The sequence below is a fragment of the Pongo pygmaeus genome, chromosome 3 (assembly GCF_028885625.2).
Source record: "Pongo pygmaeus isolate AG05252 chromosome 3, NHGRI_mPonPyg2-v2.0_pri, whole genome shotgun sequence".
Taxonomy (NCBI): domain Eukaryota; kingdom Metazoa; phylum Chordata; class Mammalia; order Primates; family Hominidae; genus Pongo; species Pongo pygmaeus.
Window position 1 is genome coordinate 2,826,643 of NC_072376.2, and position 22,858 is coordinate 2,849,500.

Sequence of the window (22,858 nt, forward strand, 5' to 3'; positions counted from 1 at the left end):
TCTCCACAGCTCCCTCCACCCACCTGGCCCTGAGGGCTCCCCAGGGAAGCCATTTTCTCCCAGGAAGCCGCCTCCTCTTCTCGCCCCTGCCCTTAAACCAAGGAATCTGGGCCTACTATTAGGGAGAGGGGGACGGTGGAGGAAAGGGAGCCTCAGAGCAGGCCAAGTGTAAAGCACCCGGTCTCCTGTGCCTCCCAGCCCCCAAGACGACCTCTGGGCCACCGGGGTCCAGACCTGGTCCAAGGGGCGAGGTCCCCCTGGGAAGTGCCTGAAAAGTACCATTTGGAAACAAAGACAAGGTTCCCGGGTGCCCAGCAAGCCCTCGCCTGCCTCCCCTGCTCTTGTCTTGGCCTGGGCCTAAGTCGCACTCACGGGGCAGGGGTGGGGCCGCCCAGGATCAGGACCACGGGGCTGGGGGGGTGGACAGCGCCCTTTCCACCTGGATCGCTGGGCACCGGGGTGTCACAGGGAGGGACAAGCAGGAGGAACAGACACGCTACCTCACTCACGGGCGAGAACTAAGCACCTACTGTGGACCCGGCGTCTAAGCCCGCGACAACGCCAGCCTTCACCCCCCAGGGGCCTAGTCCCGGGGCCGCGGGGGCCACGTGCAGTTCCCCGCCCACCCTGAGGTCCCGGCCCCGCCCCACGCCCAGCTCGGACCTCCAGGACTGCGGGACCCGCCCGGGAGGGGCGGGGCCGGCCCGGGGCGAGGCCAGGAGGAGGGCGGACTGGGCGGGCGCGGGCGGGACGGAGCTGCGGGCGGCCGGCCCCGCGGGCGGGAGCGCCTGGCGGCCGAGTCAAGCCGCCGCCTCGACCCAGGGCCCGTGGGCCAGGAGAGCGCTCGGCGGGTAAGCCTCGGCGGCGGGTCTCGGCGGGTCTCGGGGGTCTCGCGGGGGGGAGGTCTCGGCGTCTGGAAGGGGCTCGGCGGGTCTCGGCGGTCTGGGGGCTCTCGGCGGGTTTCGAGGGTCTCGGGGGAGTCTCGGGGTCCCGGCAGGTATTGGCGGGTCTCGGGGGTCTCGGGGGAGTCTCGGGGTCCCGACAGGTCTTGGCGTCTGGAAGGGGCTCGGCGGGTCTCGGCGGTCTGGGGGCTCTCGGCGAGTCTCGGGGGTCTCGGGGGAGTCTCGGGGTCCCGGCAGGTATTGGCGGGTCTCGGGGGTCTCGGGGGAGTCTCAGGGTCCCGACAGGTCTCGGCGGGTCTCGGGGGTGTCGGGGGAGTCTCCGGGGTGTCTCGGGGGTCCCGGCAGGTCTTGGCAGGTCTCGGGGGTCTCGGGGGAGTCTCAAGGCGGCAGGTATTGGCGGGTCTCGGGGGTCTCGGGTGCGCAGCAGCCTCCCCCGGGCCCCGGGGCCTCCGTGTCCTTGCCAAAGGACGCACGGGGCCTGGGCACGGCGGGCACTGCCCGAGGGAGCGCGGCTTCGGGGCGGGGGCCGGGTGTCCCCTGCCGGGGGCTCAGGGGTGGGAGGCGGTACGACGCATCTGTTTCGTACCCCTTGCGCCCCTCTGGCCCCGCCGCGGGGCCCCTTTACGCGACCCTCCCCACAAGACTAAAAGGCTGCGGCGGGCACTCGCTCTCCACCCTTCCCGGAATCCAAACTTCCCTTCCCTCTGCAGCGGCCGCGCTTCACAGACGGCAAGAGAAGCCGCCCACTGACGCTGATTCATACTGAAGTGTGAGTGACTGATAGCCGGGCGTCTGAGACTCTCATGGGCAACAGGGAATCTCAGGGATGGCAGAGGGACTGGAGGAGTTAGGGGGAGGGGACAGCCCCTTCCACCTGTGCGCCGGCCTCCCTGCAGCCCAGCACTTTCCTGCTGCTCTGGGCCTCGGCTCCCTGGGGGCATTGAGGGCGTGAGCCCTGCTGTGGGGAGCCTTCTGCTGGTGCTGCGTTCCGTGAGCACCTCCTATCCCCTCTCTGTGCCTCAGTTTGCTCATCTGCTGACACTGGGGACAGCTGTGCCTCCTGGTCTAGTGGCCACACTTAAGTCCTTCGAATTGGCTGTGGCCAGGGGCGGGTACTCCGTGTGGGCTGCTGGGGTGGACAGCCTGCCTGGATGACATGTGTGTGGCCTTGCAGGTGACATGGGCTGGTGATGAAATGTGTAGAATTCTTTCCACAACCGCCTGAAGGCAGGGCCCATGGCCTTCTCCTGACCGAAGACTCTGGGTTCAGGTCAGCCCTGTACCAACTCCATGTGCCTGGACAAGCCCCTGCCCTCACTGGCTCAGGCCCTGTGGGACCAGAGGAGGGGCTGGGCCCCACCCCCTCTTGGTTCTTCCCACTGTGTCCACTGTCTCCTTTACGTAGACACCCTCGAAGGGCCCTCTTGGAGCCCAACCTCAGGGCCCCACTCCCGGCACTCCACTCCTGGCAGGACAGGAGGCCTGGGACGAGGGCTGCAAGGGAGTGCGGAAACTGTCTACACCCTCTCCCTGCCACCCACCAGGCTCCCATTGCCTGGCTCTGTGCCCTGCATTGGGCACACCCTGGAGGGGGCAGGCAGAAGGAAGACAGATAGGCAGCCGTGTCTAGGAACTGACAGCCAGGGCCATCTGGTGAGAGGGGTGCTGACAGGGGGCCTGGCCTTTCGGGGAGTCCCCAGGCCTCCAGGGTCATGGGGGAGCCCACCAAGGAGGCTGGCCTGGAGAGGCAGACAGAGGGAGGGCAGGCTCTGGGCCTGCCTTGGCCCTTTCTGCCCACATGGACAGGGGAAGCAGGGTGCTGAGTCAGCTGGAGCTCCCCACCCCCCAGGGATGCATGCACACAAGCAGGCCCACAGACAGGAAGTCGAGATGGCCAGCCTTGGTTCCTGAGGGGCAGGGAGGAAGGGCACAAACTCAGCCAGGATCTTGGGTGTGAACTCAGATGCCACCAATTTCCAGCTGTGTGATCATGGCCAGGAGGCTTCCCCCTGCCACGCCTCCATTTTCTCATCCATGACCTGAGGGCTGTGAAGCACTTTCTACCTGGTGGGTGGCTATGAGTGTCTCTGGGGGGGGATGGTAGAGGTGGTGACATGTGCTTGGTATTCAGTGACAGTGGGTCGCTGAGGGTGCTCTCCCTGGTCCTCAGGGCCGCTGTATGTCCTGTCTTGGGTGGGGGCAGGGCCTGGCCTGGAGAGGCCTGGGTAAAGGGCAAGGCTCCCAGGTTCCTGCCCACATTGGGCTAAGGCCTGAGTCCATCAGGAGTGGCCAGTGTTGGGCAGCCCCTGGGTCTTCCTGGATTCTGTCCTCAAAAGCTCCCTTGTGGGGACACCCCAGGTCAGTGACTATGTTTGGCAGGCTCTGCCCTCCTCACTGTCTGGCCTCTCTTGACCTCATGATCTGCCCATCTCCCAAAGTGCTGGGATTACAGGCGTGAGCCCCCACGCCTGGCCGAGTATATAGTTCTTTAATAACTGGGTGGCTTGGCCCTCACTGTGCAGCCTGGGCGGGTGAGGACAAGGGCAGGCTGGCAGGGAAAAGACGGGGAATTTGCCACAAGGTGAGAGCTGTGCTACCCCAGACGCAGTGGGCTGCCTCCCACCCCTTGGGCAAATGAATACAGGGTGTGCCGTCAGGAGGAGGGATCTGAGCAGGGCGGGCAGCCATGCAGGTACAGACAGACCGAGCCAAAGGCAGGCGGTAGAGAGGGGTGGCAGACCAGTTTGACGGGAGTGGCCTGTGTATGCCAGGTGTGGTGAGGATATGGAGGAGCCTGGGAGGCAACGAGAAGGGGCTGTGCAGACCCTGGAATCCTTCCTCCGGGATAGGCGGCTCCTCCCCAGAAGGCCTCTGCATTCTTCGGTGGCCCTGTCTGGACACCCAGGGGCTGGAGACAGTCCCACATGTGGGCTGCCTAAGTCCCAGAGGGGGTGGTAGGGAGCATTTCGGGCTCACTGGCTGGCCCTCCTCCCTGGGGCACTGGAGCCCTCCTCACCACCCCTTGGCCTGTGCACGGGAGGGCAGACAGGATGGTGCCAAGAGCAAGGGACTGCCTCTCAGCCATGGGCCAGGAGACCTGAGCCTTGTAGGCGAATTGCACTTCCTGACCTTCAGTTTCCTATTCTGCAAAACGGGATGACAGAAGTCCCTGGCTCTGGGCCAGAAGTCCCAGTGTCAAGAAGTCCAGCGTGGCTGCTGGATTTGGGTTCTGTGCCGGGCCCCTGACTACACTCATCCTTCAAGGGTGATGCGAGAGAAGCATGTGCCCAGGTTCGGGGCCGGTGGAGACCTGGGTCAGACAGGAGTTCAGGGTGAGGAGCTCGAGGTGGTGCAGGCTCCCAGGAGGGGAGAAAGGTGCTCTCCCCCAACCTCCTCTCTTCTCCCCAGGCTCTGTAACTTCCAAGGCCATGAGAGGGGTCAGGCCCTGCTTGGTCTCCCAGCCCCCGATCACAGATCATGCTGGAACTGCTGGCCCCAACACCCAGAGGCGGCTGGCCCTTTCTTCATGGATTCTAGTCACATCTGGTCCATCTTTGCCAGCTGGCCTCTGGGAAGAATGTGGGCTCGGCCACCTGGAGCAGTGGCCTGGGGATATCAGAGGAGCCCCGAGGGGTTGGCAGAGCACCCTCGTAGTATCCATACCCTGATCCCTGTAGCCGAGCTGATTCCAAGAAGTGCCCTCTGCTTCCTTGTGAATCAGATGTTTACTGCGCTCCGGCTGAGCCTGCTCCAGGCAGCTGGGTGGGGTGTAGGGTGCCTGTCTGCTCAAGCCTGCAGAGGGAGGCCAGGTCCCCGCCCCAGGGTCAGCCAGGCTGGCAGGCAACAGTCTCAAGAAGGCAGTGTGCGTGCCATGGCACACGGGGCTGAGGCAGCGAGGCAGGGGCTGAGGGAGGAGGCACAGAGCTTCTCTCAGGCACCAGAGGGGAGCTGACTTCTGGGCTCAGAGCAGGCTTCGTCTGAGGGCTTCAGCATCCTCCTTGTGAAATGGGGTGAAAGTAGGTCTAACTCATGGGAGGCCAGATCCCCAGACCCGAGCTGGGGCCTCCCTGCCCTTGACCCTGTGTGAATGGGCAGCTCCGTTTGGGGGAGTTCCTTCAGCCTTGATCCAGGGGTGTTGTAATCTAGTGATGCTCTTCTGTGGCATTTGAGGGCCCTGGGTCCCCATGCCCTGGGCTGCCCCTGCAGCCCTGCCTACTGTCCTGAGCCAGACATAGGGGTGGGCCCTTGCTGCTGGCTGCCCCTGGACAAGGTGGGAAGGAGTCAGGGGCCAGTCTGGGAGCCTAGAATGCTGGGCGGTCCTTGGCTGTGTCTCAGCCTTGGGAGTCTGGGGCAGTGGTGCGCCTTTACCACCCACCCAGGTCTCTGCCTCTGGGGCAGTGGTGGACCTCCTTCAGAAGGCTGCTGCCCAGCCCCGGGCCCCGCTCATGCAACGCTGGGTGCCTGTGTACTGGGCCCTGGGCTAGGCATGTGCTACAAGAGCAGACAGGCCACAGGTCAGACGGCAGGACCGCTGGCAGGTGCCCATGGGTAGCAGCTCGCCTGCCTGGCCCACCTTGCCACTCTCTCCCTTAGAAGCAATTTCAGCTGAACGCATAAGTGTCTGTCCTGCTTGGTGCTCAGGGTACCCTCCCTGGCCACCCCCAACTCCACCCCGAGATGGGTGCCTTCCTGAGCCCCCAGCCTGGTCTATGGCCACCATGCATGTTGACCCATCCATGGTGACCTGTCTGCCTGCCCCTCCTGCTTGGGAACTCAGGAAGGACAGGGTCGCGTCTGACAGCCCATGCCCTGGTGGTGCCCATGTGGGCCTGTCCCAGAGGAAGGGTGAGGGGAGTGCGGGCTCTCCCAGCCTCCCACTCCTGGGCAGACAAGTGGCGCGAGCAGCGGGCGGGCTGTGCCAAGCTCTTTGAAGGTGGCTCGTCACTCCCCCCACCTGTGTTTAACTCTCTACTGAGCATCAGAGCCTAATGTGCCAGTCAGCTTGGCAGCTGCCGCCCAGTTGGTGGAGTTTCCAATCAGATAATATCAGACTGTTGTGCTTTGGCCTCCCACGAAACTCTTCAGGTTTCCATCAGAGCCTCCTCCCTTCCCCCTGCGGGCTGCTCTGTGACAGCCACCACTGCCTGCCACCCGGCAGCAGGGACCCAGCTGCTTCTGGGCCTGGTCTCGGTGGCCCTGCCAGCGGTAGATAAGAGGACCAAGGCCTGGTGAGGAAGGAGCCGCCGAGCTGAGTTGGTGTCCCCTGTCCTTTCCCTGAACGAAAGTGCTTTCTTTCTCTGTAGCTGCTCTTCCTAAACATGTGTGTTGGCGCAAGATTGGAGTTAGCCTGGCCTCCCTGTTGCCACCAGGGCTTTGGGTCCCATAGAGCTGGCACCTGAGGCAGGTCCAAGCTAAAGGCCGATTTCTCACCATTAGGAGGGCGATGGGGAAAGATACAGAAAAGCTGGCCTGGGAGCCCTGAGTGGCAGGTGGGGGGGACACAGCCCTGCATGGAGACCAGGCTCAGAGCCAGAGGAGGCAGGCCAGGAAACTCAGCACTCATCTTCTCTCTCGGAAACACCCCTCCCTGACCCCAGCTGCTTCCTTTCCTCCTACTTGAAGCCAGAAAGGGAAGCCCCTTTCCAGTGGGGCGAGTGGCTGGCGCTGCCCCAGGCGCTCCGCTGATGGCTGGGCAGATAGTGCTGGGGCCTGGCCTGGCAGGCAGATCAGTGGTCAGCAGAGTGAGTTTGACCAGGGCAGAGGGGAAGATGACGTGGCTGCATCCCCCGAGTGGGGGAAGGTGACTTCCCGTTGCCATCACCTCCTGTGGCCTCAGGCGTTCGCAGGCTGAGACCTCTAGGAACACAGGTGCTGGGTGGCTCAGATGGCTCCACCAGGCCAGGCCGTGTGACCTGGGCATCCTCCACCTTCTCTGGGCAGGGCAGGGACAGGAAGTGCAGCCTCATGGGATACGTGAGGGTGAGGGGGTGCCCACCCAGCTGCTGGGGCGGGGTGTGTGGGAGTGGCCCCCCAGGAGCTGCACGCAGCACGGGGCCTCGGAAACTCCAAAGCTGGCGTCAGGTCATCGAGGCCTCCGGGCTGACCAGGACTAATGGCGCTCAGGGGTGCAGCCTCAGCCTCCACCCGCCACCTGTACCCGCCCTGCCTCAGGACCTTGTTCCTGCTGTACTGCTGCTGGCTGCCTGTCCCCACAGGTGGCTCCTTCCTCCCCACCGGAGGAGCTGCTCCCAGGCGGGACCCTGAGAGTGGAATCTGTGAAATGCCTTCCCCTGGGGACCCTCACCTTGACTGGACTTCGCTCAGCTTCAGACCCTGGGCTGCAGCTGCCTAATGAGGTGGGATGGGGCCCTGGGTGTGTAAAGTGGAAGGAGGGGCAGTGGCCACCTCTGAGCCCTGAGCCATCCTGGGGTCCTGGGTGCTGGCTTCAGGAAGGTTTGCTACTTGGGGCAGGGGCTCTCTGAGATCAACCTTCCCATTTTCTTGAGGATGTGACCAGGAGGGTGATGTTTGTGGTCGGAGTGGCTGTGCCTGCCTCTGCGGCAGGAAGTTGCTGGGGAAGGAAGAAGATTGAGAAAGGACCCCCAACCCCCACCTCTGCAGAGGATCTAGCGGGCCTTGCCCCATGCCAGGGTTCCTGCCAGCTGGCATCAAGGGGACAGCTGTTCCAGGGCTGCGGTCCTGAGAAGCAGGGGGGACCCACTTGGCACTCAGGCCCCCTCGAAGACCTACCCAGAGCCGCCCTTGCGGCAGGCAGGGTCCTGGCCCTTCCAGTACGAAGCTGGGAAAAGGCAGCACCAAAGATGCCAGGGGCGCCTTACGGATCCCCCCGGGGGGGCCTCCTTGAGGGGGAGCAGGAGGAGGGGCCCGGCTGAGGGCTCGGGCTGTGTGAAAGACACCCTGGTTTTGAAAAGGGAGAGGGGCTAGAGAGGTGGGGCCCGAGGGCCTGGCGGGGTTTCCAGCAGGGACTGGCTTATGTTTTCAAGCTTACTCTGGGGTCTGGAGACCACCATCGAACACACACCCTCCAAGCAGCGGCCACAGGAAGACCATGAATTCAGGCGGGGTCTGGGGAAAGGGTGGGGGCTGCCACAGAGAGAAGTGGGTTCGTGGAGGCTGCGGAAGGCTGGGTGGGAGTGGAGGAGGTGACGTGACCAGGATGGGGTTGGTGACCCCTGCACAGGGGCTACTGGGGATGAAAGGGGAGGGAGAAGCAGACTGGTGAGATTGGGGTGGCATATTGGCCCTGGTGGTACTGACTGTCCCCGGCTCAGTCTCCCTCCTTCTTGGCTGGTTTTTCTGGCAGACAGTGGCATGGTCCAGAGCTGCCTCCCTGGGGGGGGAAAGGGCATCCCCAAGTCACTCCTGAGGCTGTGTCCCCAGAGTGTCCATCGGGCTGTGCCACCTCCCTGCCTGGTGCAGCCTGCCCCTGCCTGAGCTGCCCGAGCCTGCCCCGTGGCTGCTTCCCAGCCAGGAGGAGGCCTTAGGGGCAGACACCGGCGGGCTTGCTTACAGGCCCTGCTGACTCTGGAATCCCTCCTGCCTCCAGAGTCTTACTGCTACAAGAGCATTAAATGGAGGTGCTTGTCCTGGGACCCTCCCTGGGCTGATGACGGGCCAGGTGGCACTTCGCCTGGGGGCTCTGGGGAGGCCGTCTCAGGCTCCCGTGCCAGGGGTGGGTGCAGGGAGGCTGGGCAGACAGGAGAGCTCAGGCCTCGGCTTCCACAGGTCTGGGGCTGTGGTGGTTGGGGGCCCTGACTAGAGCCATTCACCCCTCTGAGGATGGACCTGGCCTGGAGCGCCATCCCCAGGGAGCAGTAAGGGCATTGGGGGTGTCTTGGGGTGACCCGGCCTGGGGTAGAAGGCCAGGCAGGAGTTTGCAGGTGGGGAATGGCACGAGGAACTCATGGAACGGCCTGAGAGGTGTCCGGCGAGGTAGAGCATGGGTGGCCTTGAGCCCTGAGGCTGAGCGGAGCTGTCTTTGAGAGCCACCTCTGCTGAGGCTGCAGCAGAAAGGCTGTGACAGGCTGGCTCCGAGGGAGGAAGGAGCTGGGCTGTGGCCGGCCTGGCCTTGGGAAGGGGGCAGCACAGTTGCATGGTTGGGGGCAGAGAGGAGGAGAGGAGGAGACCCTGATCCGGACTCTGCCCCTGCCTGTCTTGACCACGGAGGACTGGAGCCAGACTGCAGGGGCACAGGGAGCCTGCGGGAGAGGCTGGGGGCTGGGCTCCTTTCCCGGCAGCCCGGGCCCACCGCCAGACCCTTGTCCTCACTGGGCCTCTGAACAGTGGAGCATTGTGAGGGGCCTGGGAACGTTCAGGTCACCCAGGCCCCCTCTGGGCCACGCTGAGGGTGAGGACAAGAGCCAGCGGGCATGAGTCATCCCGTCCCCTGCCCAGGCCCCGAGGCTCTGGGGTTCCCAGGCTGCGGAGGAACACACAGCTCTCGGTTCCCCAACCGGGGGTCTGGCCCACTCCTTCTTCCTTCTTTTTGCCCCTCTGTCAGCACCTCTTCCTGGGGCCTCCCTCTGGCTGCTGGACCTGCCTGCATCTCCCCCTGTCCAGCCAGATACCCCGGTCCAGGAGTGGCTGTGGCCGGCTCTCCCACCCCACTGCCTGTCGCAGCCCCAGCAGAGGGGCTGGCCTGTCACCTTGAGCCCACCTGTGCTGGCCTGTGAGTGGCCCCAGGAGGAAGCCAGTGCAAGGATAAGACCCAGCCTAGATAGGAAACCTCCTGAGGCCAACCTAAAACTTACTAAGGAATAAAAAATGACAAGAAGCAGAAGGCGAGGGAATAAAATAATAAACCCAGAGAGTAAAAACGAACAACATCCGAGAAAAAAAAACCCATGTTTGAAAACAGTTTAAAAATATTAGCCAGGCGTGGTGGCTCATGCCTGTAATCCCAGCACTTTGGGAGGCCAAGGCGGGCGGATTACTTGAGGTCAGGATTTCAAGACCAGCATGACCACCATGGTGAAACCCCGGCTCTACTAAAAATACAAAAATAAGCCAGGCGTGTTGGCGCATGCTTGTAATCCCAGCTACTCGGGAGGCTGAGACGTGAGAATCGTTTGAACCTGGGAGGCAGAGGTTGGAGTGAGCAAAGATTGTGCCACTGCACTCCAGCCTGGGTGACAGAGTGAGACCCGATCTCAAAAAAAAGGGGCCAGGCGCAGTGGCTCACACTTGTAATCCCAGCACTTTGGGAGGCCGAGGCGGGTGGATCACCTGAGGTCAGGAGTTCAAGACCAGCCTGGCCAACATAGTGAAACTCTGTCTCTACTAAAAATACAAATTAGCTGGGTGTGGTGGTATGACCTGTAATCCCAGCTATAGGAGGCTGAGGCAGGAGAACTGCTTGAACCGAGAAGACAGAGGTTGCAACGAGCCAAGATCGTGCCATTGCATTCTAGCCTGGGCACCAAAGTGAGACTGTCTCAAAAAAATATATGTGTGTGTGTGTGTGTGTGTGTATGTATGTATATATGTGTGTGTGTATATATGTATGTATATACATATATACGTATGTATATACATATATATGTATATACGCGTGTACGTATATACACATATGTGTATACGCGTGTATGTATGTACACATATGTGTATACGCGTGTACGTATGTACACATATGTGTATACGCGTGTACGTATGTACACATATGTGTATACGCGTGTACTTATGTACACACACGTGTGTGTGCGTGTACGTATGTACACATGTGTGTGTGCGTGCACGTATGTACACATGTGTGCGTGTACGTATGTACACATGTGTGTGCGTGTACGCATGTACACATGTGTGTGTGTACGCATGTACACATGTGTGTGTATGCGTGTACGCATGTACACATGTGTGTGTATGCGTGTACGCATGTACACACATGTGTGTGTATGCGTGTACGCATGTACACACATGTGTGTGTATGCGTGTACGCATGTACATATGTGTGTGTATGCGCGTACGCATGTACATATATGTGTATATGTGTGTGTATGTATATGTATGTGTATATATACACACACACACACATAACGTTAGGGAAAAGGGATCACAGCGAATGCATTAAGGCAGCAGAAAGACCTAACCCTCAAGTGCTGAAATGAATGGACAGAGGGAAGGGACCCTGTCGTGCTGACTCAGCCTTGGTGGGTCCCAGCCTGTGGCACCCGCTGACAGATGGTGACGGGGTTCCTGGGTAAGCGAGGGGCCCAAGGACCCCCAGTGGTGCACAGAGGAGCCGTGATGGGGGCCACGCCTGGGCCCCAGCGTGCTTTGCCCCAACCCAGGAGCTTGTCCAGATAAAACGCCGTAAAGTGCCTGGGCTGAGCCCGAGGTGCGTGCAGGAGCTTCATGGTTTTCTGCGGTCCAAGCGAGGCCACCAAGGCCGCCATGGTACAAAAAGTACCACAGTGATGAGTAAAAGGGACAGGTGATGCAGGACGCTCAGGCCACTTACTGCTATACGGTCCCAAGGCCTACCCTGTAGGGCTTACACAGCTGCCTACACAGGGTGCCCATCGTGGTGGCTCCTGACCTCTCCTGTTGGCTCTGGGCGGGAGCAATGGGGCTGGGTTTCTCTGACTGGCGCCCCTACTGCATCCCACCCCAGCAGGAGCCCCATGGCCTCGGCATCTCCGCTCTGTTCCCTTGTTACCTCGCCCTGGTGCTGGGATCTGGGATAAGCAGGGTGCTCTCCACTTCCAGGGCCTAGGGACCCAGTGCTGGGCCAAGTGCCTATGGCAGAGTGCTTGGGAACGGTCTGGTTTGGTCCTCAGAGTCCTGTTGCTAAGAAGCGCAGAGGGGGAGGAGGGAGCAAGGCTCAGGGAGTGAAGTGACTTGCCCCTAGTCTCCAGCTTAAGGGACCAAGGCTGGGACTGGAGCCCAGGCGTGAACAGTGCCCAGGAGCTCATCCCAGGGAAGGTCTGAGATGCTGTCTGCCTCACCTGGGCATGTGGCCTGGACTGGCGGTTCTAACTAGGACCCACGTCTGTCTCTCATGTCAGAAGGTGGGTGCCTTCTCTTACCTGCAACCCCAGGGCCTTTGCACAAGCTGTGCTCTGTCTGACTCTGTGTAATCCCATGCTTGGCTAACTCATGTGGAAGATTGCTCCCAGGACTCTGGCGGATGTGTCAACGTGTCTGGGTGGAACAGATGTCACAAGGATGTGAGTCAGAGGTGGCTGCCTCCCCAACAGATTGGGAGCCCAGACAGAGGGTGACAGTAGCTTGGATCCCGGGTGCAGGGTGTGGCGTCTGCCTGTAGTCACAGTGCCTGAGTGCCTCCCCTGTGCCCGATACCACGAGACTTCAGGCCGAGTGGAGTGACACTGTGCAAGAGAGACAGGGTCCAGCTGACCAGCCTCACCATGACTCCAGCCGAGCCCGATGGATAGGTGGGCTACCTTCCACCATTCCCTGGCCTCGGTTTCCTGCTCTCAGTTTCCTCGGCTGCCTGGTGGGTTCCACGGCGACTCTCTGGGGGTCTCCTTCTGTCCCGGCACCGCCTGCTCCTGTTCCTCATCCGAGTCTCTGCGGATGTGTGGACCCCGCTCTCTGTGCAGCCTCAGCATTAAGTCCTGGGTCCAGCAGCTCCTGGGACTGCCCCAATTACTCCTGGGGAAACTGAGGACTGGGGCTCTGCTTCTTTGCCAGAGTTTTCTCTAGGGTGAGCACCAGACCACTCTTTCTTCAAGGGAACCAGCAGCATTGAGCGGGACCCAAAAGGGGGCTGTGGCCTGGGAGAGCTTCCCAACCAGCCTCCCCAGGGGCTCTTGGGATCAGTTTAAAACAGAAGCAGCTCCTAACTCCTCAAGGGTGGGCTGGAGCCCCTGCTTCCCCAGGCCTTCCTGTCCTGCTGAGCTGGGCCCTGCGGTAGCTTCCTCCCTGTACCCCACATGGCGTGGCCCACCCTGTGTCCCCTGGCCTCCTGCCCAGAGCCCTGCCCCCTCCACAGAGGCCAGGGCCCACCCCCACTGTCCTTGAGGTTGGTGGGCTTCCTTCTGAGAGTGGGCCTGGGGCTTCTCCTCTCCTTCTTACCCACCCCAGAGCCAGGCTCAGCAGGAAATGCCTGGTAGGGGCCCTGCCAGGGCCATAGGCTTTTGGGGCACCCTCAGGTTGTGTGGTAGGGGTGGGCCAGGTGGCCCCAGGCTCTGGGTGACACTAGCCATGCTGGCTAGGACTCAGCCTCGAGGTCCTAATCAGGAGAACAAAACGAGCAGTTGGCGAGCGCACGGAGCTGGCGCATGAGTGGGCATGGAGCTGGCGCACTCAGAACACAGTGGACATTTCCTTGGGGGCTCCCCTCCCCTCCCTTGTTCCAGAAGCCCAGCCCTCCTATCACAAGAGGTGACTGTGGGCAGGGAAGCACCCCCAACCATCACACCGTCTGTGCCCATGGCCCAGGCATCCCACGCATCCCAGGAGGGTCTGGTTGGCGGGAGCTCTCTGCTTCTGCTTCCTCTAGATGAGGAAGGTGCCTGGCAGATTTCCCACCTAAGCACACCCCCTGGGCCCGGAGGGTCAGCAGCCAGGCTGGCGTGGGCGTGGGGTGTCCTGGCCACAGCTGATCTGCTCAGTGACTGCTGCTGCCCTTGCCTGTCGATGAGGATGCTAGGGCTTGGAGGTCACCCTGGAGGCCCAGGCTGCGTTTGGTGGGTGCAGAGCCCCTGGAGTGCCCCCCTCCTGCAGCCAGAGGCCCCCCGAGATAGAAGAAGTGGGGTGCCTGGGGCTGGCTAGATAGTGTAATTCAGCACATGAGCCCGTGAGCTAGGCCCCACAGAGAGTAGGGGTTCCAGCCAGCTGGGGTGTGGACGAGGTCTATTCATGCTGCAGGAGGCACCTGGTGCCAGTGTCACGCTGGGCACTGTTCAGGCGCCAAGGACATGGGGGACGGACATGCAGAGATCTCTCCCCACAGAACTGGTGTCAGGGGAGGGGCAGATAGCCAACAGACATGCTGAAAATGCCACAGCGTCGGGGGTGCCGGGTGGGGGCCGCCTCTCTGAGGAGTGGAGTCCCTGCCGTGGAGTGAGCCTGTGTGGGAGAAGGCCCAGGGCCTGCGGGTTGGGGTCCAGCCCAGGGGAGTGTGGTCTATATGAGGGGCCAAGGGGCAAGGGCAGGGCAGAGGAGGTGGAGAGGGTGGCGTTCCAGGTGGAGGGCACTGCTGCCTCCAAGGTGCAGAGAGGGAAGGGTTGTGGCACTGGGAATGTGGCTCTGTCTGTGCCAAGGGCCGCGGGGAGATGCGTGTTCTGGAGGCCAGGCCCGCAGGCACGAAGGGAAAGCACGGCCAGACGCTGAGCGGGGCGGTTCCTCCCTTCCCTTGACACCAGAGCAAGCCCAGCAGCCAGCTGCCCCACCCCCACTGCTCAAGTGAGGAAACTGAGGCTCCGAGTGGGCCACAGGCCAGGAGGAGGGGATTGAGCCAAGCTTGTTCCCACCAAAGCCTGCACGCTGACCACGGTTCTATTCTGCCTGCCAAGAATGGAGGCATGCGTGGAGTGGCCTTCTCGGGTGGGAGCCACTGGGTGAGGCAGGACTGCCACCCCTCTCGGGACCCTGCGGGGCTGGGGCATGGGGTGCCCAGGCTGGCTGCGATAGGGGACAGTGAACCCCTTCAGGCCAGGAGAGGCAAGGCAGGGCGGGGAGGAGGTGGGCCCCAGCCTTGGGTGGGGGCCAGGAACTTGGGGTGGTGGACCCGGCCCACCCCACACATCAGGACTCTGGAGAATTTTTTCTCAAGCGATTAAAAGGTGGAAACTCGTCAGTGTTTGTGAAGAACTGAAGTGTGAATCCTGAGCCGCCTCTGCTGCTTGTGGTTTGAGACTGGAGAGTGGCTCCAGGCGAGCAGCAGTGCCAGCAGTGGCTTCCCCCAGACCCACCTCGCCTCACCTCACTGTCCCCAGCCCCACCTCACCCTCATCACCCTCAGCCTGGAAGCCCGCCCTGGCCTCCTCCCTCCAGCCAGTGTGCTGCCCCTGCCTGGCCAGGCCAGAGCTCCGCCTAGGACAACCGTCTCCCAGGTGTGGAGGCCTCCGGGCAGTCCCGACTCCCATGCCCATCTGGAGAACCATTCCTGGGGACAGAGACACCAGGCCTGAGAGAGGAAGGCCCAGTGGGGCACCCGGAGATGTGAGAACATTGCAGCTTCCCTCTGAGGACAGAGCTTGAGGGCCAAGCATCCACCGACAGCTTGGCCTTGCCCTCTGAAGCCCAGGTGCCATGCAGGCAGCCGTGCCTACAGGGCCCTTGTCTGCGCTTTTCTTAATTCCTTTTGTCCCTCGCACACAGCAGCGGCCTGACCGTCTCTGCCTCCACCCTGCACCGCTCTGTGAAGGCCCTGGGGCCTCTGAGCCCCGATCACACTGCGTCTTCTGGGAACACTGCTGTCTCCAATGCACCAACCTTTCTCTGTTTTGCAGCGAGCAGCCTCACGTGCGTGCCCAGGGCTGGCCGGCGGCTTGTCTCATTGGGCAGAGGTCCAGGGGTGTGGAAGGGCCTCAGCTGTGGCCGTGCTGCACTCCAGTTCTTTGAAAATCTCTGTCATTGAGAGTCCAATTAGCGCTAAGTCACATTTTTTTCACTCTGAGCTCTGAAGGATGTACTGGTTACAACCTCGCTGGGGTCTGGCCTCATGTATGGACATGACAGTGAACTCATCTGTTTGTCTGTCTGTCCTTCTCTTGGGTCCTGCCATGGGCCTGGTGCCCACCTGGGCCTTGGAGATTCAGTGGGACTTGGACCTGTGGGGAGTGCCAGGGACACATGGGGTAACGCTGGTGGCAGAACTGTGCCATTGACTTGGAGATTTCAGAGAAGAGGGCAAGGTTCTAGATGGTTCCGTCCTCAAAGGATGAGGGAGCATTTGGTTTCCATGTGGAGGTGACTGCAGGTACCAGGATGGGGCAAGTGCATGACAGGTCCAGTGTTGGGGGCCCAGCGCAGGAAGGGAAAGCAGGCGCCGCACCCCATCCACTTGGACAGGGAACCAACCTCGCCGCTGCGCCGTGGTGGATGCGGCCTGAGCCAAGGAAGGGCAGGCCAAAGGGGTGAACGCGAGGCCAGGAGGTGGGGTCAGCAAGCCTGGTGGGTGTGGGTCAGGCATGGCAGGTGAGGCTGGTGGGCCCTGTGTGCAGGAGGATGGGAGGTGGAGAGCCTAGCCTTCAGGAAGCTGTGGGCGTCCGCGGAGGCAAGCTCAGCAGTGCCCGTCCAGCTTGGTCACAGCCTTGTGGTCACAGCCCGTCCAGCTTGGTCAAGCCTTGATCACAGCCTTGATTACGCCCACACTCAGGATCAGACTAAGTGGAGCCTGCAGTTCATCCTGGGGAAGGACTCAGGTGAGTGCCCGTGTGGACTCATTTCCTGGGGCCGCCCTAACAAAGCTCCACACACGAGGGGCCTGAAAACAACAGAAATTTACTCTCTCATAATTATGGAGACCAGAAGTCTAAAGCTGAGGGGTCTACAGGGCTGCATTGTCCTGGTGGCTCTGGGGAAGCCCCTTCCTCCCCTCCCAGCTTCTGCTGGTGGCCGGCGATCCTCGGTGCCCTTGGTGTGCGGCCACATCCCTCCAGCCTCTTTTCCATCCTTACGTGGTCCTTTCCAGGCACCTTCTCCTACTCCATCTCTTACAGGACAGTTGCCTTGGATTTAGGGCCCACCTGGTCAATCCAGGATGTGCTGCTTAACTTAATTACATCTAAGATCCTTTTTCCAAATAAGGTCGTGTTCACAGGTTCTCGGGATTAGGATGTGGACAAAACTTTTGGGGGCCACCATTCAGCCCACTATACCATGTGACCCCAGGCAGGGTCCTTCTTTCTAGGGTGCCCTCTCCCTGTGCCCCAGTTGGGTAGTGCCCAGTCCGAGTTCCCGGGAATCCTCCCGGTCCTGCATCATGGGACAGCAATCAGAATGGGGCAGAGAGGGAAGGGGCTTCTGGCTGGGGAGAGCCTGGGAGGGTCCCAGGGCTGGCTGTGGAGTGGACCCAGGTCCCATGGGAAGGGCTGATGCAAAACATCTTATTTTGAGAGCTTGAGATTTTCCCCCGGGGGTGCCCACCTCCCCCCAGGCTCAGTGCCCTCCCTCCCTCCCCGGGCTCAGTGCCCACCTCCCCCCAGGCTCAGTGCCCTCCCTCCCTCCCCAGGCTTGATGCCCATCTTCCCACAGGCTCAGTGCCCTCCCTCCCTCCCCGGGCTCAGTGCCCTCCCTCCCTCCCCGGGCTCAGTGCCCTCCCTCCCTCCCCGGGCTCAGTGCCCTCCCTCCCTCCCCGGGCTCAGTGCCCTCCCTCCCTCCCCGGGCTCAGTGCCCTCCCTGAGCTCAGCAGACCCTCCTTGGCATGTTCAGCACCTGAGCCTCTCCTGAAGGTGGCAAGCAGGCACCAGGCTGGGCACAGGGTCCCTGGATGCCAGTCCCCATGCCACTGATCCCTAGCTTCCTCTCTGAACCCCAGAGATGCAGATGGCAACAGGACTGTCCTCTTGGGCTGTGAGCCTTGAGATGAGGCAGGTGCCGTGAGGCAGGAGGTGCCAGGGCAGGGTCAGCTCTGTGGTGGCTGCAGATACCACCCACTGTGCTGGGTGTTTGCCTTACTCCTGAGCGGGCTGAAGGCCCCCAGAACCCAGTAAAAGCTCCCTCCCTCTTCTTTTTCAGGCTGACCCTTGGCCCTCTGCCTGCCCTGCCGGCTGGCTCCCACTCATCCTGGTAAGTGCCCTGTGTCTGGCATGGTAGGAAGTCCCCAAGCCTGGCAGTTTGAGGCACCAGCTCAGGGGCAGGGGAGCAGCTGCAACTTGGGAAGGATGGAGAGGGACACCAGGGCTGCCCATTGAGGTGGCCCCAGCCATGCCCCGCTGCACACACCCCCTGCTTGGATGCAGGCATGGGGTCATCTCCACGGTTACCAGCACGGGGTAAAGGTCAAGGAGTGGCCATGGCTGAGGAGGGGAGAATGGCCTGTGTTTAGGAATATAAACGGTAGTGTCGTATGCCGCAGAGATGAAGAGGAGTTGAGAGAGCAATTGGAGAAGCTAAGGCCCAGAGAGGAGGGGTCTGCAGAGGTCACCCAGCAGCCCAGGACTCCCAGCTCCAGCTTCCTTCTGGGAAGCTAGGGTTGGGGAAGGGGCTGGTGTGGATTTGTCCCCCACCCCCAGCGTCCCCTCACCTGGCCTGTTCCTATCCTCTGGGCTGGACTCCCCCTGTAGCATCACAGCATTGGACCAGGGCTGCGGGGGGAATGGGCCTGGGCCAGGGTCACGTGGGTCTTCTGCTTGCTTCTGCCTCTGCTGAGTTTATGAGCGTGGGGCTTTTGGCGAAGCAAGGGCAGGGGCGAGCCTGGCTTCTGCTTCCAGCTCAGGCCTTGTCTGCTCTTGCATTTGCCTGTCCAGTAAGGGGTGGCGTGTTCCCGAGAGTGCTGGCTGCCTCTGGGTTCTTATCCTCATGGGTTGTCATCCCTGAAGCTGTGCGTTGGCCACCTCATTGCCTGTGGATTCCTCCCAACCCTGGGGTGTGCTCACCCCAAGCTCCTTCCTCCCGTGGCTCCCTCACCCCGTCCCCTTCCAGCAAACTTCCTCCTCCATCAAAGCTGGGCCTCTCCTCTGGGAGGCGTTCCCCAGTCCAGCACCCACAGGGCCTGGCCCCTCCTCTGGACCCTGCAGCCCCAACTGTCTGAGAACTGCTTGCCTCATCGTCCAGGCTGGGCCGTGGCCCAGGGGTTCCTCACCTGCTGTTTGATCTCAACCCTCCTTCAAGGAGGGAGAATGGGAAGAGGCCCCACTCTGTCCGTGCCCCCCTCGCCGCCCTCTGTCTGTCTGTCTGTCTGCTGTGGCCAGCCTTCTGCTGAAGGTATGGTCTGCCCTTGGCCACCTGAGGGGACTGAGGCCGGCACAGGCTGGGGACGCCAGGGTGGCTGTGCCCATGCTAAGGAGGCCCCAGACCTAAAAGCCCAAGCTCCTCACCCTCTAGGAGACAGCGGGGTGTCTGCAGCTCAAACGGGCCCCGAGGGGGGCCTTGGCAGCAGGGCTGGGGCTGCAGACACAGCTCGGGAGACGGAGCTCCTTAGCCCGGGAGCTGCCTTTTTTGAGTGACCCGACACCTAGGCTATGGGACAGCTTGGGACCTGCATAGCCGGTTACGGGGCTGGAGTCCAGGGTTTGCTGGGAGGCTGAATTCAGGGGGCCGTGCCCTAGGAAGCCTGGCAGGCAAGATGAGACCCCCGCAGCTTTGCGGCCCTGTGCTCTGTGGCCTCTGTCACCCTCAAATCCTGCTGTGAGGGTGGCCCCAGGCCCCAGAAAGCCCCTTTCTCCAGCTGCCTCTGCCCAGGGGTCCTGTCCTCCCTGGGCAAGTTCTGGGAGGAGAGGGAGGGCGCTCAGCACCCAATGGCTAGAATCCCCATTCCCCGCTTCTGGGCTCTGGGCCTGGGCAGGGCACTGGGCTTGGTGGGGGCAGAGCAGCCCTGGGAGGAGCAGGATTCTGAGCAGGTCCGGGGGCAGGGGCTGGTGAGTACGGGAGTGGGCTTTGCCACTCAGCCATAATGTGCTTTCTAGCAAACCAGATGTTAGTAGAGCTGCTGTGGGTGTGGGGACACGAAAAGGCTGGGGGTAGAGTAGGAATTCAGAAATGCTAGTGTGTCCGGAATTGGTGGGTTCTTGGTCTCACTGACTTCAAGAATGAAGCCGCGGACCCTCGCGGTGAGTGTTACAGCTCTTAAGGTGGTGCGTCTGGAGTTTCTTCCTTCTGGTGCGTTCGTGGTCTCGCTAGCTCAGAAGTGAAGCTGCAGACCTTCGCGGTGAGTGTTACAGCTCTTAAGGTGGCGTGTCTGGAGTTGTTAGTTCCTGCTGGTGGGCTCGTGGTCTCGCTGGCTTCAGGAGTGAAGCTACAGACCTTCGCGGTGAGTGTTACAGCTCAAAAAAGCAGTGTGGACCCAAAGAGTGAGCAGTAGCAAGATTTATTGCAAAGAGCGAAAGAACAAAGCTTCCACAGTGTTTAAGGGGACCCCAGTGGATTGCCACTGCTGGCTCGGCCAGCCTGCTTTTATTCTCTTATCTGGCCCCACCCACATCCTGCTGATTGGTAGAGCCTAGTGGTCTGTTTTGACAGGGCGCTGATTGGTACGTTTACAATCCCTGAACTAGACATAAAGGTTCTCCATGTCCCCATCAGATTAGTTAGATACAGAGTTTGGACACACAGGTTCTCCAAGGTCCCACCAGAGCAGCTAGATACAGAGTGTCGATTGGTGCACTCAGAAACCCTGAGCTAGACACAGGGTGCTAATTGGTGTGTTTACAAACCTTGAGCTAGATACAGAGTGCCGATTGGTGTATTTACAATCCCTGAGCTAGACATAAAGGTTCTCCAAGGCCCCACCGGACTCAGGAGCCCAGCTGGCTTCCCCCAGTGGATCCCGCACCAGGGCTGCAGGTGGAGCTGCCTGCCGGTCCTGCGCCGTGCGCCTGCACTCCTCAGCCCTTGGGTGGTCGATGGGACTGGGAGCCCTGGAGCAGGGGGTGGTGCTTGTCGAGGAGGCTCCGGCCGCACAGGAGCCCACGGAGGGGGTGGGAGGCTCAGGCATGGCAGGCTGCAGGTCCCGTGCCCTGCCCCACAGGAAGGCAGCTAAATCCCAGAGAGAAATCGAGCTCAGTGCTGGTGGGCTGGCACTGCTGGGGGACCTAGTACTCCCTCCGCAGCTGCTGGCCCTGGTGCTAAGCCCCTCATTGCCCGGGGCCAGCAGGGTCCTCCAAGCCCACGCCCACCCGGAACTCCAGTTGGCCCGCAAGCGCTGCGCGCAGCCCTGGTTCCCACTCGCGCCTCTCCCTCCACACCTCCCTGCAAGCTGAGGGAGCCGACTCCGGCCTTGGCCAGCCTAGAAAGGGGCTCCCACAGTGCAGCAGTGGGCTGAAGGGCTCCTCAAGTGCCACCAAAGTGGGAGCCCAGGCAGAGGAGGCGCCGAGAGCGAGCGAGGGCTGTGAGGACTGCCAGCATGCTGTCACCTCTCACCAGAGCCCAGGCCTAGTCCCTCAGTCCCTTGGTGTCAAAGGGCACAGAGGTGGCCACCTTGAAATTCATAGAACCGGGTGCAAGACATAACAGCCCTCTGTGTGGCCTCAGATGGCAGAGCAGGGCGGCAGCAGCTGCCCTGGCAGGAAGAGCGTGCTGGTAAGGTGACACCATCCCTGTGTGTGCTGTAAATGCTGCTCTGTGCTGGGCCTGACACCCAGGGTGCAAGTTGTTTCATGGTTTGCTAGGGAGAAGCCAAGTATTCAGAGGTGGCCCTGGGGGGAGGCAGTAGGGAGCTTCCTCCCAGGGATGCAGCTGACCTTGCACTGGAGCCAGAGAGCCCTGGTCTCTGACCACAGGATAGGAGGGCAGGAGCAGTGGAAGGTAGGGGTTAAAACCCGGATGATGGATGAGGGGCAGCCCTGGGCCCCAAGCAGCCTTCAGGACCTCACGGGGTAGAAGGCAGGAAGTGCCGGCTACTTGGTGCTGCCCAGGGAGCAGGGAACAGGAAGTCCCGGGTGGGGAGGAAGCACTCGCTGCCACAGGCCTCAGACGCAGCAGGAGTGAGCTGTGGGCACAGCTGTGGGGCAGCCAGGCGCGTGAGGCCTCACATGTCTGGGAGATGCAGGCTGCCTGGGCTGGTGGCCCCTGAGCCACATGGCCTCCCTGGGCCCCAGGACACCGGCCCTGAGCAGGTCACGAGGACGGAGGGCCATGTGTTGGGTCAGCACCATCAGGTCAGTGGGGCGGCCCCAGGACTGGGGCTCGGGAGGTGGCACTGGTCTAGCACCTGAAGAACCAGTAAGGGGGCCCCACGTGGGAGCCACAGCCTTCCTCGGGGCTGGCCGTGGGGGCCCACAGGAGGTGGCCCTGGGCCTGCAAAAGGCAACAGGCTCTGAGGAGAGTGGCCTCTGTCTGGCTTGAGAGGCCCCCGAGCTGGCAGGCACAGGGGGAGGCCAGAGAGGGAATGTGATGCTAGAACCCCCCCCACCCCCCCATCACGTGCGGCCGATAGGGAGGCGGGGGCCAGCCTGCTGGGGTGGGGCCCAGGTCCGGGAACTTCCCGTGATACAGCCTGCAGGGTGGCCTTGGTGTTTGGGTCCTAAGTACACACATGTTGTGTATGTGAGTGTGTGTTTCTGTTGTGGGGGGGTAACAGAGAGAGCTGTACAAGGTCCCTTGCCCAACTGGGGAGTGCCATGCTCTGAAACCTGGTGCAATGTGGAGGACCCGCAGGGACCGCCGGGCTGGGGCTGTGCTCACGGAGCCCAGGCTGGGTCAACCTGCCCCTGGCCGGCAGTGCCTCTCTGGCGTAGCTGGTTATTGGGCCCTTACTGGAGAATTTTGGTTTTGATTATGTTAAAAGAGAAAGATTCTGGGAACAGGAAGAAAACAAGGGAAACCGAAAAGGAAGAGCAGACAGCTGTGAGGAGGCAGGGCAGCCAGGGCTCCACGGTGGAAGCCGCCCCATCTGCACATCCCACCCCCGCCACCAGCCACCCACTGTGCGCCAAGCTGGGCAGTGGCTGTGCTGGGCCGGGGGTGGTGCATGAGCCACCATTTACTGGCTGTGTGACTTTGGCCAAGTTTCTTCATCAGTGACTTGTGGGGGGACTCTGGTTTGAAGCTCAAGGTGTTGGATGATGGGGCGATTGCTGAGAAGCACAGAGCTTGGCCCACAGGGAGTGCCCAGTGCACTCGGCACAAGGCCTGATGCTCTCCCAGCCTCTATACCCAAGTCTGTAAAATAGAAGTAAAGTATTGAGCTCAGGTGGACCCTGGGCGATTTAATGAGCTGTGAGGTACAGCTTGGCACTGGGCCCTGGCAGGGCTGGGAGTGGTGGTGATGATTCTGTGCTCAGGCTGCAGGACACTGAGACACTGAAGACCGCACATGACAGGTCTTGTTGGTCGTTGGAGGCTGTGTGTGTGTGAATGAGTGCTTG

The 22,858-nt window shown here is 61.6% G+C and overlaps 1 protein-coding gene across 6 annotated transcripts in view; it reads left to right on the forward strand.

Annotated features, from left to right (window-relative positions):
- The first annotated feature begins 757 nt into the window (after positions 1-757).
- SH3BP2 (SH3 domain binding protein 2) overlaps positions 758-22,858 on the forward strand; it is a 44,828-nt gene continuing 22,727 nt past the window's right edge. For 2 of the 6 annotated variants that reach the window (XM_054486590.2, XM_063664426.1), the window contains exon 1: positions 759-851. Coding sequence is in view for 1 of the 6 variants with exons in the window: in XM_054486588.2 (XP_054342563.1) it covers positions 21,570-21,649 (80 nt within the window). In the remaining 5 variants the exon portion in view is untranslated. Of the gene's footprint in view, positions 852-1,612; positions 1,672-17,570; positions 17,622-21,443; positions 21,650-22,858 lie in introns of those variants that run through there. The other 4 variants (XM_063664424.1, XM_054486589.2, XM_054486594.2 and 1 more) reach the window with 4 other exon arrangements.